This window comes from Hesperophylax consimilis, chromosome 10 (genome assembly GCF_061612785.1).
Source record: "Hesperophylax consimilis isolate HC1 chromosome 10, BYU_Hcon_1.0, whole genome shotgun sequence".
NCBI classification, from domain to species: Eukaryota; Metazoa; Arthropoda; class Insecta; order Trichoptera; family Limnephilidae; genus Hesperophylax; species Hesperophylax consimilis.
The window spans coordinates 28850862-28875939 of NC_142845.1; the positions used below are offsets into that span (position 1 = coordinate 28850862).

Here is a 25078-nt window from a genome sequence, read left to right on the forward strand (position 1 = left end):
AGTTGTTAGCCCTACGCCCAACCCCCAACCTGGAGGACCAGGGTTTTCTGTTGGGGTTTTCCTTCCCTTAGCTGGCTGGTTCCCGTTTTATGGCGCCGGAATTTCGCCATTCGCCCTCTCTCTATCTGCTGTGATGTTATATCGGTGGTCATCACATTGCCCAGGGTTCGCGGGGTTAGAGACATGAGTACTTCGAACATATTAATTGGCAACTCTGGTCCAAATTCACATTTAAGTGGATGTAAATATTTTAATGCAGGTTTTAAACACCGGTAATTTGTTTATCATGGTTCAATGATATTTCATTAAAATGACAATAAAACACACATTTAAAAAGTGACATAGAGTCATTAAAAGTGATGAAACAACAACAAGGTTTAATAATTACCTATGTAACCTATTTCACCTAGTTTTTGTTTCATAACTTTTCATGACTTTTTGCAGGTGTGTTGAACTGTCATTTTGATGAGATACCCAGTTACCGTTTATCATGACGTGTGGTCATGGATCCTTTTTTGCACTTTGATTTCAAACTATAGCATTAGTGATGAGATGGCGACATTTTACCTAGTGTTCTTTGATGTTAAAAGCGGAATTCAAATTTTCTGACTCCCATACCAAATACAGCGCCGGTTGAAAAATAAAAGTAGGCTTTTTGAGACGGTTGTCTGGTGACGTCACTGGTCACCTCCCATGGCATGATCGGCACGATCATAAATAAACCACTCTGGCATGATATAAATAATTTTAGGAATAATACATCGGCATAAATTTTCCCTACAAAAAATGTAGGGAATATTATTGCCATTTTATTTCCGTGGCAACTGGCAACACTGTAAATCTGACAGCTACGAACCGTGCAAATTTCACAATGTTTTTAAAACTTATGAAATAATGTAGACAGGCAGATTTGCTAGCGAAAGAGTTCGGTCTTTACGTTGTGTCGGGTTTGTCGGACCAGTTCTGTGGCAGGGTTGTGCAATTTTTGTACATTAGTGTCTTGTGTTTTATACGAACTTCATATAAATTGTAGATAAATAAACTTATCGGTTGACAGCTGTAATTATAACCTCAAAAATGGATTTGAGTATTCGCACTAGTAAAGTTTACGACTTGAAGGGGTTTGAAAAATTGATAGATGGAATCCAAGTCGCAGCGTGCATGATATCTGATGCACCTCCAATCGGTTAGTAGCAAGAGTTTATTTACAATATTATTATTTTGTCAATATTAAAAACTTTTGCAAATTCGAAACGTCAGTTCGGCGTGTCACTATCGTTCCTAATTTAGTACTACTAGAATTTATCTAAGATATGCAGTAACTGCACAGTTTCGATAAGTCTCAATATTGGGCATTATTATTTAGTAACTCAAGATTTGTATTAGGTAACTCTTCCTGATTTTGGTTACTATAAACAGTAGATATTCCTGTAAATATACAGAAAATAGGAACACGCTTAGTATCCATATTTTATTTTAAAGACACTTTGTATCAGTAAGATAGATAATAATGAGAAGTAAGTATTTTCCGGATATGCATTTTGGGTAAAGGTTACGAATTCCGCTTCACTCTTAATACGCAATATTTCACTTTCAAATAAATGGATTTAGCTTTATTAATTCAAAACATGATTTATTATGTCGGGGGAGACGGAAAAATAAGCACTTTTAATTTTAATCTCGTTTATTAAGTCACTTACGCGATATGTCACACGAGATTTCAAAGAAACAAAATAATGTGACATTTGCCGGAAATACCACAACTAGTTATTTACCTAGCCAGTGCGCGGGTTAGGTACAGTACCTACCTACTAACTAATTCAGTTTAAGAAAATAAAATCTTGAAAATATTAAATTAAAATATATATATATAACCTAACCTAATCTAACTGTGATTTTCTATAGCAAAAAATGCCCCTTTAATAACGCCTGCTCGCGTCCCCTTTAGAGTTACATCCCAGTTTTCAAATAGTATGTGGGCTACGCTAGGTTTGTATAGACTGGTTTGTGATTTAATTCTAATACCTATTTTCCATGTTCTAACCTAACCTAACCTAAACGGAATACGTTTAATCACATTTTATTCTATTTGTTTGTTATTCGGGTTATTTTATTTAATTATCTGTTGATTATTTGTTATGAATAATACATTGACTTACATATTAATATGGATTAATTATACACGATGATATTATTTATTTAATATGGCAATACTAATTTTTTTGGTTGGCAGCAATATCTATGAAATATTTTGTAGGAAAGAATTACGATATTATGAATATAATCCAACTCTTGATATGAACATAGTCGCTTTCGGCGGCGCCGCATACTAATTGACATATCGCGTAAGTGACTTAATAAACGAAATTAAAATTAAAAGTGCGTACATTACCGTCTCCCCCGACATAATAAATCATGTTTTGAATTAATAAAGCTAAATCCATTTATTTGAAAGTGAAATATTGCGTATTAAGAGTGAAGCGGAATAGGAGAAAATTAATGCATTTTGTAGCTATTTCACAAAAAAACTCATTATTTGACGTCTTTTCTTCATGCCATGTTTGACATAATAATATTAAGGTTAAACGCAACGCTCGTTGTATTCTACGTGTTTACAGATGGCGTTAATTAATTAATTTTGTTTAAATACGCTTTTGCAAGGTATTGCTTTACAGTATTAAGACAAATTATTTGTTTGCACCCTCATATACGCAATATGAATGTGAATAAATAGTTTTGTCCATATAAAAACTCAATTCTATCGAGAAAGGCATACAAATACAATATTGGATTGAATCATCGGTAAAATATTGTATTTGTGTGCCTTTCTCGAAAGAATTAAGTCTTTAAACGAACAAAATTATTGATTCATATTCATATTGCGTATATACGGGCGCAAACAAATGATTTGTCTTAATATTGTAAAGCAATACCTTGCAAAAGCGTATTTAAACAAAATTAATTAGTTAACGCCATCTGTGAACACGTAGAATACAACGAGCGTTGCGTTTAACCTTAAGGTTAAACGCGTCGCTCGTTATATTTTACGTGTTCATAGATGGCGCTAATTAATTTATTTTAGTCAAATACGCTTTTGGCAAGATTACAATATTAAGACAAATTATTTGTTTGCGCCCATACACCCGTGTTTTATATACCTATACACGGTGTCCGGAAACTCGTAGTACAAGCGGGAAACTGGAGAATCTACACCACATGGGGAACCCAAAAAACATAAAGTTTTTTGATTTGAGCATTTTCAAAAAAAAAAAAAAAAAACCAAAAAAAAAATATTTTTCGGCTATTTTAGGGTTAAAGTTTTTTCTGGTATTTAGGGTTGAATAACAGATGTTTTAACCCTGCAGAGCAGAAATATTTTATGATTACACCGTATTAAATGAAGGGTGATTTCAAAATAATGCTTCAAATCCGAGTTTCTTCATTTGTTTTACCATCAAATAGTTTTATTTAGTTGGGTACTTTGATCTTCAGTAATAATTTATAAGAATTTGATTAAAAAAAAAAAAAAAAAATCAACTTCAAACTCGATTTACTCGATAACGAAAGCTCAAATAAAAAAAAAATATACTACAAAATCGACTCCAAATGTGATGTAGATTCACCAGTTTCCCGCTTGTACTACGAGTTTCCGGACACCCTGTATAATAAACCATTCACCTGTGACAGGTAAAAACATGATTTTTTTTACGTCCAACGGTGGGATGTAAAAGCAAAACGCGCTATTCCTTATTTATCTCCTCAGATAGACTGAGCCACAGTAACACTGTTAGCAATAAAAGTCCCTGTGATTGTATATTCCAGTGGATGAAGACAGCGTAGTCCGGCGGGCGGGCACACTCACTCTCAGCACCGGGCCTGGTACCTCGTGTACCAGCTGCGGCGAGGGCCCCTTCGCATCACGCCTTTTGCAGACACAGCATTACCGTAGCCGCTGGCACACGCTCAACCTGAGGCGCCGCCTGCTGGGCAAGACTCCCCTCAAGCAGCAGGACTTCGAGGCCAGAGAAGGTGAGACACCATAGTACACAAACCTGTGTCCTGGCGGATCTCTGCAATATTTGATCCCGCAGATTTGCGGGATTTTCATGTGTGGGAATAAAAACATACTACATTTGCACAAAAATATGCTGTTTCAATTTGCATGTGCTACAAATTGTAGCGAAATGCCCGTTCATTTACAGGTATATACTATACTGTGTATTTTTTTATTTTTTTTTATTTATTTATTTATTGGCTCGCCAACAGAATACATCACATAATTTTAACAGTAATTTACATTTATACATGGTTATAAAGAAGTTTCTAATTATAGGTGAGCACAACATTCATCTCAATATTATTTGTGTAATAGTAATTGGTTAGTTACAGTAATAATGAATTTAATTACAAGAGTGTATATAAAAACAAGGAGGATCGAAATCAATTATTAGGAAGAAACTTACATACTTAATATATTATACATATATATATATATATACATGCATACATCTAAATACACATATAAATACACATACATACATATATACACACATAAATAGATGCGTACATACACATTTAAATACAAACACACTCATAAGTGTGTACACTGTATGTATATTGTATGCAAACATATATACACATATGCACGCATGAATCATATATAGTGGAGCTAATGCATAAGTAGGTGATTGGTAAAGAAAATGAAATAATAAAATGGCTCTAAGTGAGGAGATCATCAGATATAAGTATGTGTAAGTTCTTTCTGAAGGTATTAATTGAGTTTGAAAATATATCTAAATCTAGAAGATTGCAGTATCTATTATACAATCGAGTCATTCTCGATGTTGGTTTGAAAAAACTTGTATTACTACGACAAGTATCTATCCAAAAGGTTACAGGGTTTCTTGTGGATTTCGGTCTTATATTAAGGTTAATTTGATTAATTAAAGATGAATCATATACATTGTTAATGATTTTAAACAGAGAGATTATATCTGATATGTTTCTTCTTTTGGCGAGTGAGACTTCTTTAAAGTGAGTAAGCCTTTCAGATGTATACTCCATATTCTATGTTTTTTATGATTTTTTTTTATCAACGACTTCTTAGAATACTTATTACGTTATATTTTCAGAGTATTTTTAATAATATTACTAGTACCAAAGATGATTGATCTCAAATGACGGTGGAGAGTCCAATCATTTAAAAGTTATGTTTTATATACAATATATTTTTTTAATCACTTATTATCTTAAAATATTTATTAATTACATTTATTATGTTACCTTTTCAATATCTTATAAATGCAATCTCGCGAGATGTGCAAACCGTGAACATACTTGTATTGTTCCAGCAGACAAAGACAGCCTATTCCGGGTTAGGTTAGGTTTGTTTAAGAAAGGCATTTACAATGCGATTATAGTAAGTGTTGCTTATTGAATTCTGTTCTGATGCACCTTGTTTATTAATTTGTTTGAATGATTCTAGATGGCGCCTCCAGCACCTCCTCAGAGAGCGAGTCGGACTCGGACGAGGCGAGTAAGCGGGGCGGGGGCGAAGTGTCGGAGTTGTTCCTAGCCGCCACGCGCCATTGCCGCGCTTACTTTACCAACAGGCAGGGGCAAGTGCTCTCCGTCTACAGGTGTCTGCTTCACCATAAAAAGGTAAGTTTTAATCAACTGAATATGAATCTATTATTGAATTATAATTAAATAAATAATGGAGATGAATTCACACCACATTCTAAGAACATTTAATGTTCAAACTTGTAGCGTCACCCTACTTGTAGTATGGGCCGCGCCCATTGCAGCCTGGATATTTGGGATGAAAGCGCGCCGGCCTTCCCCAGCTTCTAGAACTGCGGAGCAACTCCACAAAGGCACGCAGCATTTATATAGGTGTTGCACCAGCTAGTCAGCCTAGCAAACACAGTCAGTTCAGTCAGTCTAATACGAGTACTCACCATGAACTGCTTACGCCTGGCGACACCCGCGTCGTCGGTTGCATTGTGCAGTGTATCGACATACGTCTTCAACTTCACGCACCACCAGTTGACCTTTCTCCACCAAGCTTCCGCCCGTCGAGAACCGCCCTCATCTCTACGACCACACTCTGGAATTCACCACTGTATATTCTCTCCATCCGCGGTGTTGAGCATCGGTCTGGGTGAATTCGCCACTGTTCATATCTATCAGCCATGGTCTCTCCAAAAAAAAACAAATGTTTAAAACATAAATATATTTTCACCATTTTAATGGTTCAGTGTTTTTTGTTCCCAGGAGTGCATAGGAGGCGATGGACTGGGCGAGCGCTGGGTGGGGGCATGCAGAGAGCTACTCAAGTCCGGGGGCTGGGCGGTGCTCATGAGCGCAGGGGGCCACTTTGCAGGGGCCATCTTCCGAGGGGAAACCGCAATACCCATCAAGTTCGTATAAACTGGAAATCATACTTTAACAACACAATGCTTAATATAAAAGTTACAATAACTTGATGAAAAATGAAAACAATGTAAACAAAATTACAACAACTTAGTACATCATTACAATAACTTAATGCACAATTACAATACAAAATTTCAATAATTTAATACATAATTTCAATAACTTAATAAAAATAACAATAAATTAATACAAAACTTTTTTAATGCTGCAAAACAGTACTTTTTTGGTGAAATTTCTAATCTATTTCTGAAATGTGTCCAGGCACAAAACCTTCCACTCCTACGTGACACGAAAGGGCCAGGGGAAGGCCCAGGGCACCAGAGACAACAGGGGGAATACCCCCAAATCAGCTGGGGCATCCCTGAGAAGACACAACCAGGAACAGTATTCACTGGTATATACATTATTTAATAATGTTTCTAAGAATTGCTGAACTCCCGGGATAATAAATAGAAAATCTAGTTGTAATTTTTGTTATTGCTGTTATGTATTGCTCTTTTTGAAATACATAAATTATTAAGTATCTGGCGACATCCCTGACTGCAAAGTTAAGTTTGTGGATCTGAAAATGGGTTTTTTGATTTATATTGAACTACTGCTTGATATGGTATTTTTTTTGCACAGTTTTGAAATGGTATTGTATTGTATTTTTATTTTTTTTATTTTTTTTATTTTTTTATTTCCTTTATTTTTTCCCTATTTATATATTTGACATTACAAGTTTTATAATTGTAGGAAAGGGAACCCACTAAGGCGCAGCCTGTGCGTGGGTAATATAAGTTTATACATTAGATTTTTGTACCTACATATACAAAGCTTTGTGGTAATATCAGTTCTTATTAGAATTCTAGTTTCTTCCAACCCCGTGCTTACGCTGCCCAATAATTGTGTCTGAGTAAATAATTTTTTTTTTTTTTAACTTTATTTCTTAAAAAACAACCAATCTCCCATTTTCCTATACATTGACCCCTCAGACTAATTTGTTAATTTGTTAACTTGTTAATTAACAGCTCATATAGATCTCATAGAAATCGTTGTATCGCCCTCTTCCTGTCATGATGAGAAGTATGAACTGCTGCGGTATTAGAAAGAGGAAACACCATGCTTTATATTCAAATCCAAAAGTTAACCACAGGCAAATTAAAATGTACACCTCAATTTTGATTTGATTTTGAGTTAGAAAAAACATAAGTAGAACCATTTTTAAAACTTTTTTATGTTTGCATTAAAATTTTATATATATCATAAACTGTATGTTTATTTCTAATAATAAAATTTTTATGCGTATTTATCATCTTTCAAAAACAGTTTTCGGATAAGTTCAGGAATATTCCATTTATTTGGATTTTATTGCAAAGCGGAAATACCTTCTGACAGAATGTGCCAGAGGCCTAAAGGGTTAATGTACTATATTTTTTACACAGTATTTTGTGGAATTACAAATAGAATTAATAGCCCAGTCAATGAAGGTTTTGTGTCGGAACTAATTCCCCGGAAGCTGAATTTTTCACAGATGTTAGAAGACCTTTAGACATGTATTTTTACAAAAGTCCCCGACTTTCCCCCTTGTGCTTCCTTCCCCACCCCCCCCTTGAATATATTTTTCAAAGCCTTTCGGAATATGCTAATATCTCCTTAATGGTTTTATAAAATCAGATTATTTATTTTTTGTTTAGTTTCTTATTAGTTACTCTAAAAAATTGTATTGTTTCATTTTTGCAAGAAAAGCTATACAATCTCTACAATTTATTAGTAAAGGAAAAATATCAGTTTTTAAAATAGTATTTCAGAATATATTTGCACATAACTTTTTTCTGAGCCTGTTAACGAAAAAAAATAAATCAACAAAACTTGTAGACAATATTTCTAGCTATAAAATAATGTATATAATGATGGGTTTTAATTTATAATAAGGCACATAGGCTGTTAATAAGGAGCACGGCGCGCGGCGGCTCGAACGCGCAGCTGTTCGCGGCGCAGCGAGAAATTACAAAAACCTTAGGAAAGTAATGATTAATTCATGTGTTTGCTTTTTTTATAACAAATTCATCTAACGTTGAAGAGTTTTATTGTTATTTACCAGTTTTAGTTCGGAGGGGAGGGGGGGAATATAAATATTTTCCCCTGCCCAATGAAGCGCTTTCATTATCAACCAACCGCCGTGCCCCGGTCTGGCTAAACAGTCATATTTTGTTCTATGATTGTTTGTAACTTATTATTTAAATAAGCCAAAAATACCTACAACAGCGTAGGACTACCCTTTCACAACATTAAAATATTGCAGACCTTATGTTATGGCGAAGTTCTGAAAAATCTTTTGTGGAGATTCTCACTTGTTTTATTATGTGCACCTATCAACAATAAAATACCGAAACAACAAATCACTTAAAATAGTGCATAGATCTTAAATGGTTTACTTTCAAACAAGCTTCTTAAAATATACCTCAAAAATATTATAATGAAAAAACGGTTTGTAAATTATATTATATACTTATCAATATTATCTATGGCAAATATTTAAATAATTTTCTAGTCAAGAGAGTCTTCCATTTATTCGTCATACTGGGGTGTGTTCAGACATGATAATCCGTTACGGTTGTAGCACATGGCAGAGCAGGTAAATCCAGATTTTCTGCAGCCACAGTAATTTCCACATCCAGACTTGCAGGAACAGTACACCATAGAAACAAGGTCATCAGGAGCAAATGATTTCAAAAATTTCTCCAGTTTATAGGGTTTAGTTTGTTTCCTAACCAAAACTGTACTTGCAAATAAACTCTCAACAAATGTTGATGACACGATTCTGAAGTCGGAGGTAGTCAAATTTAGTTTTAAAAGCTGATTTTGTCGTTAGTCTGGTAAACTTATAGTATCGAGCTTCGTTTCAATTAGAGTAGCTACCAAGACCATACATGGCGAGAGCGAATTTTTCTCCATTTTGCAACAAGTTCTCTTCAGTTGCATCTTTTTCCAGAAATGCCTCAGCTGCGTGTTTTGCTTCGGGATTGTTTTTCATCATGTCAACAACTTTTATCTTTCCTAACCCATATAAAGATAGGGTCGTATCACAGCCCGTAATGGCATGGGTAAATAGCATGTGTTTTCGAATATCTTTACGTAACATTATAGGTTTCTCTATGATGTAGAAAGTTCTTGAAGGGGGCTTTCCACCAACATCTTTACAGAAAAAAATAGATTTTCCTTCAGGAGCAATACTTACAAGTAATACCAAAAGATCACTATCCGTGCCAACAACAATCACTTTTGAGAAGATGTTGAGTTGTTCGATGCCGGTTAGTACAATGTCAATATCGGCATCACCTGCGGCCGTGACTGTTTACAAACCAGATTCACTAAATTCATGACACAGTGCTTCAATCATTATTTTTGTTGTTTTTCTTATTAGATAAGAAAGCTTCCTTCTTAGTCAAACAACGTGTAGTGCAGTTTAATTCAATATCGCACGATGAGTTGTTAGCCGACCTTCGTCTTTGCTCTTCATATTTTACAGTTGGTTCTTCAGGGTATCCATCGAAAACGACAATAGAATGTTTGCCAAATTTAGTATGGACGAAACGTGAGTATGATTTAATGATGTCTCCGTAAGTAGTTTAAGTTTGCCAAACAACAGAGTGTAGGAGGTATCCCCCATCGATGACTATTGCAGCATTTTCCAAATCAACTTCGTCATGAATACTTTCGATAAATACTTTCGCCATACATGATTTTGTTCCTTTACGAAGGGAGACTTCATCAAAAATAGAAGGGGTCTTGAAGCCAATTCAAATCCTAAGTAGGTCTAAAGCTTGCTAGAACTATCACTAATGCACAGTATTCTGTTAAATAGCTGCTGGGGGTTTACTGCAACTTGTCTCGTCCTAACAGTTGCGGATTTGAATCTTGCTGGGTAGTCACCATGTATTTCCTTTTCAGTCGTATATCTCCAAAATTACATCCTTTCATTTTTTGCATAGCTGCCAGGCCCACCTCATAAGCGTTATCACAATTGACACTATTATCCGAAATAAACCCTGAAGATAAAGACACCAGCTCCCCCAAGAGCTTGGTGAACGGGCTATGCTATCTTAGCCATGATATATATTTTCCTATATCTAGCTAATCCCTTTTCTTCCGTGATTCGCGCAGCTCAACATGCTGGTCAGTAAAATTAAATTCTATACCGATGAATTCTTCAATGCTCTGTTGCACTTTCACGCAGTAAGTGGTTCCAAGTTTCCACTTTGACAGAGCGCTGTCAGTGATTCCGCGCCCAAGTGTCAAACCTCCTACTGACTTCATTGGTCGCATGAGACACTGCTCGATGATCATGTCCGTCCACGTACCGGACCAATATCTGTCGCTTCTTCTTATTGTAAAGTACCCATTTTCAGTGAATAGTTTATATTCTTCTTTAGTTATTCTTGATTCGAGTTGCAACATACTTTGAACGTACATATGTGCTGATTTTGCGTATGGTAAATGTCCTACCGGGTGGAAAAATGGAAGCATATCAACAATAGTATTTAGGTGCATTTTCCGATTCTCGGACTTCTCTGCAAATATAAATCTAAGCATGAGGTTGATGCAATGTAGAAGGTAAAGCCACAACTTGGCAGTCCTATTCGATGATTCCTTAATCCTGTCTTCACTGGCTTCAGTATATGAAATTGTCTCTTTTAGATTGTCATCATTATTAACCTCCTCCATATCTTTTTTCCACGTAACACGTAAAATCTTGATACATATTTTCTATTTGTCTTAATTTCCCATCAATATCTCGGTATTCTTCTCTGATTACGTGAACAAGAGACGCTGCTGTTAAAGTGTAGGCTCTGTTTGCCCGAGAATATTCATGTCCCTGGAGCATCTGGGTTACTGTTGAGGATGCGTAAACTGATTCCCATAAATTTCCCACATACTTTTATTTAAATAATAAGTTACAAACAATCATACAACATAATATGACTGTTTTGCCAGACCGGGGCACGGCGGTTGGTGGATAATGAAAGCGCTTCATTGGGCAGGGGAAAATATTTATATTCCCCCCCCCTCCGAACTAAAACTGGTAAATAACAATAAAACTCTTCAACGTTAGATGAATTTGTTATAAAAAAAGCAAACACATGAATTAATCATTACTTTCCTAAGGTTTTTGTAATTTCTCGCTGCGCCGCGAACAGCTGCGCGTTCGAGCCGCCGCGCGCCGTGCTCCTTATTAACAGCCTGGGTGCCTTATTATAAATTAAAACCCATCATTATATACATTATTTTATAGCTAGAAATATTGTCTACAAGTTTTGTTGATTTATTTTTTTTCGTTAACAGGCTCAGAAAAAAGTTATGTGCAAATATATTCTGAAATACTATTTTAAAAACTGATATTTTTCCTTTACTAATAAATTGTAGAGATTGTATAGCTTTTCTTGCAAAAATGAAAGAATACAATTTTTTAGAGTAACTAATAAGAAACTAAACAAAAAATAAATAATCTGATTTTATAAAACCATTAAGGAGATATTAGCGTATTCCGAAAGGCTTTGAAAAATATATTCAAGGGGGGGTGGGGAAGGAAGCACAAGGAGGAAAGTCGGGGATTTTTGTAAAAATACATGTCTAAAGGTCTTCTAACATCTGTGAAAAATTCAGCTTCCGGGGAATTAGTTCCGACATTGGGTCTTTTTTTCCCTTCATTGACTGGGCTATAAGTGTTCTTTACTTTGCAGGTGGCCAAAAGACAAAACAAAAGAATAAGAAACTGTTTATTTTTAAATCCATAGATTTTCAATTTTATTTTTTTTTTTCACACTAACCCCACACAGAGAGTCCACAGGAAAATAATTTCCCTCAGGGCCTATGTCATCTTTGGGGATGCTGTGTGAAGGGTATTTTTTAAGGAAAGGAAGGGGAGGAAGTTTTGGGAAGGAAAAAGGTATGAGGGGTGGGTAGGATCAGTGTGTCCAGGAGTGACGGACAAATGATCTATCACTCCTGCTGCAGCGCAAGGCGATAGGTCCAGCTGGTTGGCAGCGCATCCTGAACACACCTGACCCAATGAACCCGGGCACCCCTGCTAAATCACCAAACGAAGCGAACCACTTGGGCTGACCTATGGCAGGGGTGTTACCCAAACCCGCATCCCAAATTGCAAGTCCAAAGTTAATGTATCCAAAATACCCCTGACTGCAAAGCTAATGCATGTATTTATTTTTCCACCAGAATATAAAAGAACTCCTGACTCTATGGAAAGAAGATCTGCAGGCTTGTTCACTGATTCTGTACCGCGCCGTGGGACCGCTAAATCAGGCAGCCCTCTTTGGGCCCGGCTCCCCATTGAGGAAGACAGACCTTCGATTGCGCACCCTGCCTTTTCCCACGAGGAGGCCTTCGCAACGTGAACTGCTGAGAGCACACGGCGTTCTCAGCACTGTGGAAATATATGGTGAGTTCAAAAAAATTTGTAACTTATTAGAATAATTTTTTTTTTATGAAGTTTAGTATATTTGCACACTCTAGAGTGATACTCTCAGTATCGCTTTGTTGAAAGACCAACATTCATAATTGTAACGTTTGCTTGAGATGATATTAGCCGTGTTTTCGTGACCAGATCTGAAGAGTTTGGCACTTCCCAATCTCCTATATCCTTCCCTCCCCGCTCTTTCAGCTTCACAAAATGCTCCAGTTTTGGATATCATAGTCTAACCTAACCTAACATTATTTTTTCCCATCTCATTCCCCTTTCCACTTCCTCCAGCTTCACAAGATGCTCCAGATTAGAATGCCATAGTCTCACTAACTTCGGTCAGTTGAAACTCTTATTCATAAAAAAATTGATAGTTGTAATATGCTATAATTTATTCATAACTCTTTTCTTTCAGAAACTTCGGAGATATTCCAAAAAGCTGTTGGAACAGCCAACAACACCGGAAATACTAGTGCCAAAGATAATAGCAGAAGACCACAGAAATCCAGTCCTGTAAAACTGGACAGGGCCAAATCCAGAGAAGTGGTCCCGAGAGAGATCCCTGAGGGACCCCCCATGTCCAGTGAAGATGAGACTCCCACCTTTCAACCCTCCACTTGTCCAGCTAACTGGACTGACACCTTATCCGACTATGACAAGTCTCTCAAAAAGCCTGAAAAGGATAACATCTTGAGGCACGACAGTGACGAAGAAACCACACCTGTAATTAAAAAAGTTACAAAGAAATTGAATAATCTCGACTTGACGGGTACTCTGGAAGAGTTTGATGATTCGACTAAGAAAAAGAAGAAGACAAAGAGGAGAAATCCGGATAAGCAAAAGGGAACAGAAACTAAATTGGTGCAAGATAAGGTCAAGAAGGATTCAGATGAAGTTGTGAAGGATGCTAGGGAAAATTCTGTAGAAGATGGTAAATCAAAACCAGTCAAAGGAGGAAAGACAGTGTTGAAAATTGGAGCTATTGTTGAAAAGGTATTTATATTATTGTACAAAACAGTTCCACGTAACTTAGTTGATATAGTTTTTTGTTTAATCACTTTTCATGACTTTAATCACTTTTTAAAGGTGTGTTGATTTGTCATTTTGATGAGTTATTCGGCCACCGTACAAAATGAAATTTTCCTACAATATCCCCAATCCTATGTATTCTCGTACATTGGGTAGTTTGCTTTGGGTTTTTAACAGATTTTCCTGCAATATCTCCAACATCAGTTTAGCAGCTCTCATTGGTTTTTAGAAATATTTGGGTTGTTACTGCGACGCATTTCTACAAACATTACCGCAAATATTGAACCAAAAAATTAACACAAACAAAAATGTGTATAGAAACACCCCATTCCTCATGTTAGCACAAAAATTTGGTTCAATGTTTGTTGTAATTTTTTGTTTGTGGACCCGTTACATGTTGTGAATTTATCTACCATTTAGAAACTTGTGTAGGTATGTGACTGGCGTCGTTTGATTTTAGTTTGGTGACTGTTAATTATGTATTAATTTTATTTGTAAATGTACAGAATGTGGGTTTTTGAACTCTTTTTGTGTTTCCTTTTACTAACTAGCATTTTATTTTGTAGTTATGGGAAAGTGTTAAGACCGGGGGCACAGTCCTGTCTCTGATGCTGGACCGATGGGAGGGTCCCCCTAGCCTCGAGGAAGCCATAAATACCCAAGACCCAGCAGATGGGAATACGGCGCTGCATAAAGCAGCTATAGCAGAACACCCTGAAGTTGTCACGTAAGAATTATTTTGTATTATGTACTACCAAATATTCTTCGCATATAATTTTTCATGTTATTTTCAATATTTAATTCAACTTATTAATTTAATTTATGGTACGGAAGCGTGCCGATTGTCACCGAGCTACGACCAAACTTCACGGATTATCAAAGCAACGGACCCAATGAAAATTATATGTTTGGTGTGTAGGCATATTGAAAAAAGTTGGGGCGCTGCTGTGCGTAGATGCGATTTGCATTTTTATGGGTGAACAATATTGGCGACACAACGCATTATGTTGTATGCGCATTTTCATACTAATAATGGCTCAAAGCCTATCTTTCTTGTTTCTATTATCGATTATTGGATATTCTCTTTGTTAATTATTGTACTTTTAATACTATATTTTATTATAAAAAAGTTCAATAAATTATTGTCTTCTTTAACTTTCAGGCAACTCCTCAATTTCGGAGCTGACCCGTGTTCTCGCAATCAAAGTCTTCAGACTCCTTACTCCGCCACCTCCCACCCGGAGACCAGAGTGGCTTTCAGGCTCTTCCAAGGATTGCATCCTGATAAACACAACTACGCCAAGGTATGAATTTTTCATGGTGGTGTATTCATAGGTGTTGTTCGACAACAACAAGCCCCCACTGGATTTTCATCAAACCTGGGATGTGTGCTCCCTAAAACTAGAACCACATTTACTTAGTGACAATTCTGGTTCATCGCTTCTAAAATATATATCGCATTGACCACCGATATAAAAGTAAAATAATCCCTTTTTACTATTCGTGTTGACATTGGATATTTGAAAAGGGAAGAGCTTTTATAAATAGATATACACGAGTTCCTAATTGATGCTCCATTCTTTCATTTTCCAATTTACAGCCATGATTAACCTGCGTTACAATTTTTGTCTTGTATAAAATAATTGGTGAGCTTTTTAATGTTTTATTTATTTTTTTTTTCTAATCTTTTTAAAATATCTTTTTTATCATTCAGTATAATTTTAATTTCTATTATGGTTAATATATTATGTATTTTTATGATTTCTTCTTACAAAATACGATTTTCCTTGTTCTTATATTATATTTTAAATCTCCATGAGCAGGGAGGCATGAGCCTTGTATGGTACTAAAGTTTATAAATTACAAAACTTGTAAATTATAAAAATTGTAATTTTTTTTCATCCTACGGAATTTACATTCTTGTTTATAATACATTTATGCCTGTTTCACCAAAATGTCGGTAAAAAGGAAAAATAATTAATTCTTGGTTCACCGTTCTATCACCAGAGTGCTGGATGTAGTAGCGCTGCTATCAACACTGGTGGTAAAAATGAACATTACATTAACCTTATTTCAATCCAAACCAACCATAACTTTGAGCAACGCCGGGTACATAAGAGAAGCTAGTTAATCAATATCAATATTCAATACATATTATAAAAGTAAGTGCACAATGTGCGTGCCGGTAATACTCAGAAACCAGTCCAGGTACGATTAAGGGAGTTATACGTTGGGGTAACCCTCTATCCCACATCCATCAGGAAGGTTCCCGTTTTTACCTGAAGGGCGTGCTTTTGACGATATGATGGTTGATAGTTTTGCCCTCTAGAAATTTCTAGAACAGTTCAGAACATTCGAGAGCATTCCACAACATTCTAGTACATCCTGTAACATTCTGGAATGTTGTTGAATGTTCGGGAATAGTCTGGAACGATCGGGAACGTCCCAGAACATCCCAGATCATATCCTGACAATTTTTAGTAAATTCGTAATCGTGACAATACATTACTATCTCTAAATAGTGTAAAACCACAGACATATGAATATATAGACTAGAAATTAAAGGTGAGGGGTAAAATCAACTGTTGAAGAACGAAGGGGGTAAAGCTGACTGTGATTCGTCAATAAATCAATCTGACAGTATATAGGCATCTCGCATTATAATATCACCATTTAGTTCTTAAAAGTAAAATCTGCTTTTGAATGAATAGACATTTTTACATGGGAGCGCAAATTACTCGCCACGTTATGAACAAATTTGCGAAGTCCAAATTCGGCAAAAAAAAAATTCTTCTATTTTCAGAGTCGAATATTTTGTTTACGTATTTAGTTAAGACACTTTTATAAGTGTTCATAATTTACTTCCCAGTAACAACGATGCGCACACTTGAGAATCGCTACATTCGACCAATGTTGGCTCGATGTGATAGTATATGTTTCTACAACTGATTCATATTATACGACGTGAATAAGCTTAAAATGATGCTTACATATGGAATGTAATACGACAATTGGGTTTATTCTCTTTTTCACATCTATTTTTACAAGTTTTCATATCACAAGCCACTATTTTGCCGTGTTATTTCATAAAATGCCTCGACCATAGCTCGACGCTAGTTCGAACAAGAATGATGACGTCACATTCTCAAGATTCACGGGAAGCCATACGCGAGCCCAGCCGGCTCCAATGGAACCGGTATGGGGAGTGGGGAATAATACGCTTTTAATCACTTAGGGCAGGTCTACTAATATTCATATGTCTATGTATAAAACAAAATCTCTATCCTCGTGTTTCGTCTGTTTGTGCGCTTAGTTCGTCTAAACTATGCAACGAAGTTTGATAGGGTTTTTACTATCATTTAGAGAATTTCTTCCGGAAGGTTTATATATATATAATACATGGATTTTATATTTATTGAAAGTAGAGAAAAGTCGAGCAACGTCGGTATACGTCAGCTAGACATAAATCACAATGACTGCTTTGAAATTTTTTTATTATGAACCGGTGATTTGTTGTATGTAATTAAAGATTATTGAGTTATATGTTCTGTTGTTGCCAGGCCAATATACCCGGACCACTGACTATGGATCTGCTGGAGCAAGAGAAGGAAAAGAAAGCCGCACAGAAGAAAGCCAAGAGACAGAAGGACAAAGAAAAGCTGCAAGAGAAAATCAAAGTTGGCAAATTCATGGACCTCAATGACAAGCAAAAGGTTTGTATTTTTTAATTTTTGTGTAAAAAAACGCACAGTAGTCTTAAGTGGTCCCAATCGTCTGGAGTTAGTGGGACTGTGGCATCTCCAAGAGGGAGGTGGGGAAGTACCTGGTTATTCAGATCGAGTTACTAAACACGGCTAAAGCTGGATATGATTAGAGATTTTCACGGGCAAAAGTATTATCTTGATTTATTTTTGGGATATTATAAAGTGTGCTATGTTATAAATGCGCCATGTTGGAAGCCAGTAGCTATGTTATAAAGTTAAGAGATAGGGGGCCTCACAATAGGGCGCCAGTTGCTATGTTATAACATGGGGGCCCTCAAGGGAAGGCACGTGCCTACTGGTATCGAACCAGGGGCACTTGTGTAGCTCAGTAACGGAGGCGATGAGATCCTTGTCTGCAGGGAGTGGGAGACTTCTTAGTTCTCCTCGAGCTCTCCAAGGTCAGCACAGATAAGGTTTCATATATCACAAGTCAGGGGTGCGGTAAAAAAAGGGTTTATTTAGATAGTTTACAACGGGGTGTACATCCTAGCCATAAAAACGGTATCAATCTCTCTCTTTCTCTCAACTGGGTGTATGGAACTACTGAAACTACTGAATTTACGAAGTGAACACAAAATAAGGGGGTTTTAAGTTGAAGATGGCTTACGAAATCGTCAAGTCATGATGCAGGCAGAGGCGCTTGCTGTCCACAGCCGGGAGTTGAGTCGGTACACACTCGGATTCAACACTAGGTTGACTCCCAGAACCCGATTACGGCGGTCCTGGTCCATGGTCTGAGGAGACACCGGAAGTATTATCGTGTCCAAACAATAGATATACGACGCGTATTTGACCGCGTTGTTTGTGGTTTCGGCGCGAATGCCACGTGTTTGCTAGCGCGGTGTCTGGTTTCAACTGCCGAAGCGGCTGCCTGCTTCCCAGTGTATAGGTATGCGGGGAACTTGTGGAGCTTTTAATATTTAGGGTTGCTTGAATTTGTATTGCGTTAATGTCTATTAGAGTGGACCGTGTTTCGTAACAAGTGTTGCAACGTTTTGGAGAGCTTTGCAGTGTCCCATCATCAGGATAGATGTGTAATCGGCTAAAGCCATTCTAAGCAACGTTTCGATTCTGAATGGTGATCTTTCACCAGGGCGATACTGAGAGTGTCTTGAACATGCCGCAAATATACTATGAATACTATTTTATTTTATACTAGCTGTGCCCCGCCACGCGTTGCTGTGGCTCAGTAGGTTTGTGCAGATATAGAAACAATAGTGTGTGTTGCTTTTACGTCCTACAGATGGCGCTGTTTTTAAAAAAAAACCCACAATTTTACCTGTCACAGATGATATCTAGATAATTCAGGTGTATATGTAAAAACACATGTGTATTCTAATACAATTTTTTTTCAAAATTTAAATGCAATTGGTGAAAAACTTACGGAGATTTAAAATTTTGAACAAACGAACATTTACATTTTGATATTTAATTAAATGCATTTTACTTAGGCATGCAGGGATTCCATCTTGCGTCTTTTGGATTTGTAGTCTAGTCCTCTCAACCAAGGTGGCCATCAAAGTTTTTTCTTACCGAACAATAAAAAAAATATGGAACAAACAATAATACAGCACCTTGCCTTATTTTTTTAAATTTACCGTCACGAGCCTTACACACGGTGAATGGAAATTATAATAGTTAGTCCAAGCAGAAAACTGTTGAATCTACATCATATAGATAAACTCCAAAAAAAGTTTTTCGATCTGAGTATTTCGATTTTTCATTTTTTTTATATTCCAATTTTTTTGGCACCTAATGAGTTAAATAAAATTTTGTAGCCATTTCCAAACATGAATAAAAAGTCCAAGTAGTGACCGATTTTCTAAAATTTGACCTAAAAAATTCCAACTTTGGGCCCGATTTAGTCGAAAACTAGAGCTCAAATCATAAAAAATCCAACACAGAATCGACTCCAAATGTGATGTGGATTCTCCAATTGAACCGCTTGAACCAAAGATATTAGAAGAACGAGATGTGCTATGAGCAGTTCATACTGTGTGGAATTGTTTTACCCAGTGTCGCCGATTTTGTTCACCAATACTACTGCACACCTTCGCTTACGCTAAGGTATCCGCACTAATATATAGAACAGATTTCTGTGCGTACACGTCCCGATAGTATTCAAAGTACCCTAATTAGGTAGTACTCCGCCTACGGTCCGGCGGACAACATAGATAATCTCGTTCTTCTAATATCTTTGGCTTGAACTATGAGTTTCCGGACACCCTGTATAAATTCTTTTCACACAAATAATTATGTAACAATAATTTATTTATTTCCAGATTGCTCTAGTCACAGAAAGGCGTTGTTTTTCCTGTGGCTCGGCTCTCGACTCCAAACCGTTCCAGTACGAAGAGTTCATGTTCTGCACCATCAAGTGTCTGCAGAATCACAGGAATACACGTCCTCTTAAGTTATCCGCACAATAAATAGTTAATTACTGATGTAATCATGATTTAACTGCAGTGAAACTCTCTTATAAAGTTTTTCAGGGGACTGGGAAAGAACTTATATTGTGTGGGATAACAATATGTATTTTAAATCGTGAAAACTTCATATGAGGTATCTTATAAGTGGATTTCACTGTACAGTAGTACCAGAGAGAGGTTGTATGTGACGTCACCTTTCTAATGGTATTTTCTGTCTTTTTCGTTTTCATATAAGACGTGTGAGAAGGAAGAGGACCATCATCGATGATGTACTTACAACCTCTCTCTGGGATAACATTAATTGAAAACTTGACTGTAATTTACACATATATTATTGATAGTAATAATAATAATAGGAACGACTGAGAACATTAGTCAAAATATTATTAGAAATTGTTTTACAACCCAAATTCTGTCATTAAATATTCTAGTTTACTAAATGTGGGAATTTGAAGTGAATTAGTCATGAAAATTAGTATTTTCATTAAAATCTTTTATAATCAGCTTTATCAGAGAATTTTATTTGAGCCATAAATAAAATTGACGGCAATACCTTGCCTTACTTAATTTATTTTATTCCCGTTTAATTGATATTTCAAAGCTCCTTAACTCATCATTGAAAGGATGTTTTGAGTTGAAAATTGTTGTGTTGACACAGAAATTCCAGACAGAGAGAGTTGTGCATAATTTCTGATTAAATATTTATCAAATTGTAGGTAATGCACTAAATTTTACTAAATAGTATGAAAATATTTTCATGTCAATTTACCAATAATTATTACCATTTTATCATGATTAAAACTACAATTTTTAGAAATCCAATATGTTTGTAACATTAATTTAACCTTTTCATGCTCCTTTGTATAAAAAATAATTAATAACAGGGATATGTAGTACTTTTTAGGACGTGTTGTTTTGGAGAATTTGAACAATTCATCAAATTTCAACATTCAAAGATTTTTCAAGTTCTGATTTATTTCAGTTCTGTCAAGCAACTAGCTTATAATGATATAATAACAGAACTTGAATAGGATTTTCACAGAACCTGAAAATAAACGTTGAAATTTGTTGAATTGTTGAAATTCTCCGAAGCAACCCGTCCTTAGAGTCATATTGCTTTTAAAGCTAATGCACAAATATAATATGTGAAATTATTTGTGTGTTTTACTAATCCTGTCTGGAACAAGATTTAGGCTAAACTAGGATTTGAACCATGGTTGTTAATCTTAACACACTTCCGGCGGGAAGAGTAGTTATACCTTTTACGCCGGTCCTACTTGAATGGCGAGAAAGACATTGCTGTCCGATAATTTTATATCAATCTCTTTGTAAGGATCCCGACTAAATGTATATGTATTTAAAAATTTTAACCTGAAGTGAATGTGAAGTCTTCCCCATTTCAAATATTATACTTTGCGTGGAAGAATATTTAATCAAAAGGAAAGTATATAAAAACCCTTAGAACAAGAAATACATCCTTACACATATCGCACGTGTTGTAATGATTTGTGCGATAACAAAAAAAATTGTAATGTAATAAAATACTTGCATTTTTTACATATACAGTATAAGGAGTCGTAATACAGAAGTAGGCTTTAATTTCAGACAATAATTTTAAAGTTGGGGTGAGGAGAATGCTATGTAAAAAAATCATTCAAATCATGTATTATATTCAAAGATATAGCTGTTTAACCCAATCGCTGCCATTTACGCGTATCGGCGTACGAACGATCCGTGCCACAACTGCCATCTACGCCGTATCACGTAAATCGCCAGTATGAATGTTTCGAAGATGATATTTCTAAGTTCTAACGGTAGATGGGGCTAAATATTATTTTGTAAAATATTATGAACTGTTTCTTTGCGACATCTCTGGTAAAATATGATAATTTCAATTGTTTATACTACGAAAAACAACATCCAAAAAAGGTCAACAGATTTCTTGACGCAGTCGTTTGAATCTCCCGCCATCGCAGCGTCGTGTGTGTGGATATCACGTGGTTCTTATTACGTTCTCTGTGGTGTGGTTCTAAAAGTTTTTTTAATATTCGGCGGAAATGTGGACTTGAGTTTTTTATTCCCGAATTGAGAATTTAGTTTGCATATTTTTTTTTAATTTAGTTCGATATTTCTTTTCGTGTGTACTTTTATAAAATCATTTTTGAAACTTTATTTTTAATATCCCTAAATATGTCAAGACGCGATCTCAATGAAGAAGAGATAAGAGAATTCGTCCTCGATATTGACTCTGAAATTGAGGAAAGTGATGATGACTCAGATATTATAACGCAACTTAGTGACAATGAAGATGAGCCTATGGAGACTGAAGTTACCCAAAGAACTTCGTCAGGAAATTGGACTGTGAATTCCGGAAATTTTAAACCAATCATCCATCAATTTAATGATTTTCCATCTGGAATAATCGCGACCCCATTATTATCAGAAAATTCCCCGGAAATAAATTTTTTTGAACACTTTCTAAATACAAATATAATGGCCGAAATTGTCAAGGAGACAAACAAATATTATCAAGCGACTATTAGAAATAAAGTTATTTCTGAACATTCACGGCTTCGCAGGTGGAAAGATACATCAGTTAATGAACTCTACATATTTATTGCAGTGACAATGCTAATGACCAGAAATAAGCACCACACGATAGAAGAGCACTGGTCAAAAGATCCCCTTCTGACAAGTAATATATTTGGCAAGACGATGGCAAGAAATCGTTACCAGATATTGCTGAGTATGCTGCATATGTCAGACCCTGATTCTCAAATTGCTGGTGACAAATTAAATAAAATTAAACTTCTGGTCAATCACACTCGAAAAATGTTCAAAGAAACAATGGTGCCATACGAAAATCTTTGCATTGACGAGAGTATTATAGAGTTCAAAGGACGTCTTAAGTTTAAACAATATATTCCATCCAAACGCCATCGGTTTGGAATAAAAATGTTTATTTTGTGCGACTCGAAGACAGGTTATATTTTAGATATAATTATTTACTGTGGAGATGGGACGGATGTCACTGACCATCAATGTCTTGGGGCTTCAGGAGCTGTTGTCACCACTATGTTAAATGACTACCTCGGTAAAGGCCACAAATTATATGTAGATAATTGGTACACTAGTCCAATATTATTTAAATTTTTGCATGACCACCAAACTAACGCATGTGGAACGGTGCGAAAAAACCGTAAAAACATGCCAAAATTCAACAAATTGAAGAAAGGGGAAATTACTTCTCAGTATTCCGATTCACTGATGGCATTAAAATGGCACGACAAAAGAGAAATTCACATGTTAACGACGCTTCATGATGATAAAGTTTCTCCAACTGGGAAAATAAATTTTAGAACTGGAGAAGTAGTTTCGAAGCCAAATTGTATTCAAGATTATAATAAAAACATGGGCTTAGTAGATAAAGCGGATATGATGATAACTAGTGTAAATTCGCTTAGAAAATCAATTAAGTGGTACAAAAAAGTTTTCTTTCATTTAATCGATTTATTTTTACTGAATTCGTACATTATGCACAAAACCGTTACTTCCAAAAACATTACTTTTCCTGATTTCCAATTATATGTGATAAGACAATTATTAGAAAAATATCATACTACATCGCACCCTGAAGTTGGTCCATGTACGTCACAAGATGTGCCATTACGGTTATCTGCCAAAATGCTAGTAAAACATATGCCGATACCTATACCCGCAAAGGAAAAAACCCAAAAACCTTATAAAAACTGTTATGTTTGTTCTAACACTAAACTTAGACCAAAAACAAGAAAAGCGACGAAGTACATGTGTGGCGAATGTAACGTACCGTTATGTGTTTGGCCATGCTCAACAATATTCCACGAGAAAAAAGAATATTAATTTTAAATCTTAAAAACATTGTGTAAATAAAATGTAGTACAATTTAGTGCAATATCAAATATAAAATGAGAAAAAAGTTGGAGAATCGTTGCCGACTCGATACAATCCATAATAACATGTGAGTGTTTATCTTATATCTCTTTGTTTATTTGTGTTAGTGAGTCAGCACTATGGCGGTTCACCGCACTCAATTATTCTGTCGGTGTTTATTATTTATGTCGAAAATACATAACGGGACACACTCGAGGATTCAAATATCTTATCAAGTATGTACCAAAGATATCAGTAATGAGCATCTAGTATAAACAAAGCCCTCAATGGCAATGGGAATGCCGTAAAGATTAATTTAATTGAGAACTTAAAAAAGGCTGAAATAGCTTGGCGTGTGATAGTTGACAGAGTATATTGCTTGGGCAGGCATTGGGTTAAAACGAAATTCATTTTCTTGAATGGGACCCTTGTTTTCGCCCGCGTGAAGTGTGTTAAGATGGTTGTTTTGTACCTTTGATGTTGTGTAAGTTTTCAAAATACTGGAATTTCTTGTACACATAATGAAGTTGACGGATTTTGCCTTTACCAAATAAAGTTGAATTCGAGGAATTACTACTGTATGTAGCAGAATTTATTTATTTATTATATAAGACAAGTCACTGGCCTTATATCTGATTTGGAAATCAAAAACATAATAATATCATGAGGTTTATTTGTAAGGATGACAGAGGCCTGTGTATGGGGGACTTTTATTTTGTTACCGTTTGGATAATGTGTAATAAATTATATCTGTTATTGCAGAAATTTTGTGCTTGTCATTTGATTTTTATACCTTGCTGAATTGTGTTGATTGTAAATTTATAAATTATTTGTTTTTATTATAAGTACCTAACTGAGTAAGCAGAAAGAATGAAAGTCCACTCGACTCTGTCCTGGCACACACTCCTTTCTCCCTCCATATTCATACACACTCTTAGTTAATTATATTGACTATTGACATGACCCTATACAAATAGGTACTCAATTCACTTTATTGTGCCAAGTCTTTTGGGACACCCTAATTTCTCTCATCTATTTGTTGTCCG

General features: G+C 35.7%; 1 protein-coding gene across 1 annotated transcript; it reads left to right on the forward strand.

The window, feature by feature from the left end:
- Positions 1–839: 839 nt before the first annotated feature.
- On the forward strand, positions 840–23150 carry LOC149420581 (tRNA endonuclease ANKZF1-like). The gene is made up of 11 exons (XM_089636816.1): positions 840–1186; positions 3823–4029; positions 5486–5661; positions 6277–6422; positions 6700–6832; positions 12655–12877; positions 13314–13891; positions 14494–14654; positions 15090–15231; positions 17488–17640; positions 19974–23150. The coding sequence occupies exons 1-11, from the start codon at positions 1078–1080 to the stop codon at positions 20118–20120; spliced, it is 2175 nt and encodes a 724-aa protein (XP_089492942.1). The 5' UTR covers positions 840–1077; the 3' UTR covers positions 20121–23150.
- Positions 23151–25078: the final 1928 nt, after the last annotated feature.